This window comes from Trichoplax adhaerens, genomic scaffold (assembly GCF_000150275.1).
Source record: "Trichoplax adhaerens TRIADscaffold_1654 genomic scaffold, whole genome shotgun sequence".
Lineage (NCBI taxonomy): Eukaryota > Metazoa > Placozoa > Uniplacotomia > Trichoplacea > Trichoplacidae > Trichoplax > Trichoplax adhaerens.
Genome location: NW_002061590.1, coordinates 1 through 2,512, shown reverse-complemented (window position 1 = coordinate 2,512; position 2,512 = coordinate 1). Strand labels below are relative to the sequence as shown.

General features: G+C 33.3%; 1 protein-coding gene across 1 annotated transcript; it reads right to left on the bottom strand.

Moving 5' to 3' along the window:
• Positions 1–610: 610 nt before the first annotated feature.
• TRIADDRAFT_62859 (uncharacterized protein) lies at positions 611–2,361 on the bottom strand (the record flags this gene model as incomplete). The annotated part of the gene is made up of 7 exons (XM_002118824.1): positions 611–703; positions 828–853; positions 992–1,094; positions 1,225–1,280; positions 1,430–1,490; positions 1,715–1,770; positions 2,259–2,361. Coding segments are annotated over 7 exons (498 nt in total), but the record flags the coding sequence as incomplete, so codon positions are not given.
• Between the last annotated feature and the right edge of the window lie 151 nt (positions 2,362–2,512).

Below are 2,512 nucleotides of genomic sequence, written 5' to 3'. Positions count from 1 at the left end.
TTAGGTGGGATAATGGCGTCTGCAGATAAAATACAACCTCATTACGTAAAAGTTTCAATATTAACATTTAGCACGAGCTCACGTAGACTCTACGCAGCCATTGAAGATATATGCATACACACAACTTTAAAACTTTAAAACTGATATGAACCATAAGCCTTATTACCAAACTCATCCACCTCTAACAGAGTATTTCCAGAATTTTCACTTGAGGTTGAGCGTTTAATCTTTTGAAATACAGAAACGATAGAATTACAGCAGCGTTATTAATATTTTTCTACGTTTTCCAGCCGACTCTTTTATATCCGGTGATAATTTACTGAGTATTTTACTATTCGCAAAATTACATTTACTTGTGTGTAGCTTATTAATTAAGGGTGATAGACTCGTTATTACAGCGCAATTTAAAATTTAAAAAATTCCAAGTTATTAAATTAATGAACTGACCGAAGGTGATCGTATTGCTGAGGGAGTATTAGTATTTTTAGGTGGGATAATGGCGTCTGCAGATAAAATACAACCTCATTACGTAAAAGTTTCAATATTAACATTTAGCACGAGCTCACGTAGACTCTACGCAGCCATTGAAGATATATGCATACACACAACTTTAAAACTGATATGAACCATAAGCCTTATTACCAAACTCATCTATCTTTAATTTAGTATTTCCAGAATTTTCACTTGAGGTTGAGCCTTTAATCTTTTGAAATGGAGAAGCGATAGAATTACAGCAGCGTTATTAATCGACAGCACGGCAATTAGTGACAAGCAACCATACATTTATATTTCATTTAAATACTTTTCATGAAACATATACTACTTACAGGAGCCGCTAAATTTCTTCTCAAACCTACGATCGAAGGTAGCGTTAGCATGAAATTGAATTTATTTTTTATCCGTTCTACACCGATAGTATTCACTACCGTCAACGATACTACATCGAAAAACTACGTAGTCAGTAAGCTAATCGAGATATTGTTTATCTTACTCGAATTCAGCGAAAGCAATCTTTTTGAACGTAGCATGGGCATTTTATCGTCATTATTACTATTGCTACGTTCTCGTGAAGGACTACCATGGCTATTAGAAAGCTAAAAAATAGATCAAAAAATAGCAGTTAATTACTTTGACGTCGATGAAAATTTTTTAAATATGAGAGACTTTACAGCGCAATTTAAAATTTAAAATAAAAATTCCAAGTTATTAAATTAATGAACTGACCGAAGGTGATTGCATTGCTGTGGAAGCATTAGTATTTTTAGGTGGGGTAATGGCGTCTGCAGATAAAATACAACCTCATTACGTAAAAGTTTCAATATTAACATTTAGCATGAGCTCACGTATAGACTCTACGCAGCCATTGAAGATATATGCATACACACAACTTTAAAACTTTAAAACTGATATGAACTATAAGCCTTATTACCAAACTCATCCACCTCTAACAGAGTATTTCCAGAATTTTCACTTGAGGTTGAGCGTTTAATCTTTTGAAATAGAGAAGCGATAGAATTATAACAGCGTTATTAATATTTTTCTACGTTTTCCAGCTGACACTTTTATATCCGGTGGTGATTTACTGAGTATTTTACTATTCGCAAAATTGCATTTACTTGTGTGTGGCTTATTAATTAAGGGCGATAGACTCGTTATCACAGCGCAATTTAAAATTTAAAATAAAAATTCCAAGTTATTAAATTAATGAACTGACCGAAGGTGATTGCATTGCTGAGGGAGTATTAGTATTTTTAGGTGGGATAATAGCGTCTGCAGATAAAATACAACCTCATTACGTAAAAGTTTCAATATTAACATTTAGCATGAGCTCACGTATAGACTCTACGCAGTCATTGAAGATATATGCATACACAACTTTAAAACTGATATGAACCATAAGCCTTATTACCAAACTTATCCATCTTTAACTGAGTATTTCCAGAATTTTCACTTGAGGTTGAGCGTTTAATCTTTTGAAATAGAGAAGCGATAGAATTACAGCAGCGTTATTAATCAACGGCACGGCAATTAGTGACAAGCAACCATACATTTATATTTCATTTAAATACTTTTCATGAAACATATACTACTTACACAAGTCGCTAAATTTCTTCTCAAACCTACGATCGAAGGTAGCGTTAGCATGAAATTGAATTTATTTTTTATCCGTTCTACACCGATAGTATTCACTACCGTCAACGATACTACATCGAAAAACTTCGTAGTCAGTAAGCTAATCGAGATATTGTTTATCTTACTCGGATTCAGCGAAACTTTTCTTTTTGTATGTAGCATGGCCATTTTATCGTCATTATTACTATTGCTACGTTCTCGTGAAGGACTACCATGGCTATTAGAAAGCTAAAAAATAGATCAAAAAATAGCAGTTAATTACTTTGACGTCGATGAAAATTTTTTAAATATGAGACTTTTCAACACACGTAGTGATTATGACGCAAGATCTAATTACAAGTTCCTCATCAGGGCCGACTCACTATAAATACAGTGATAA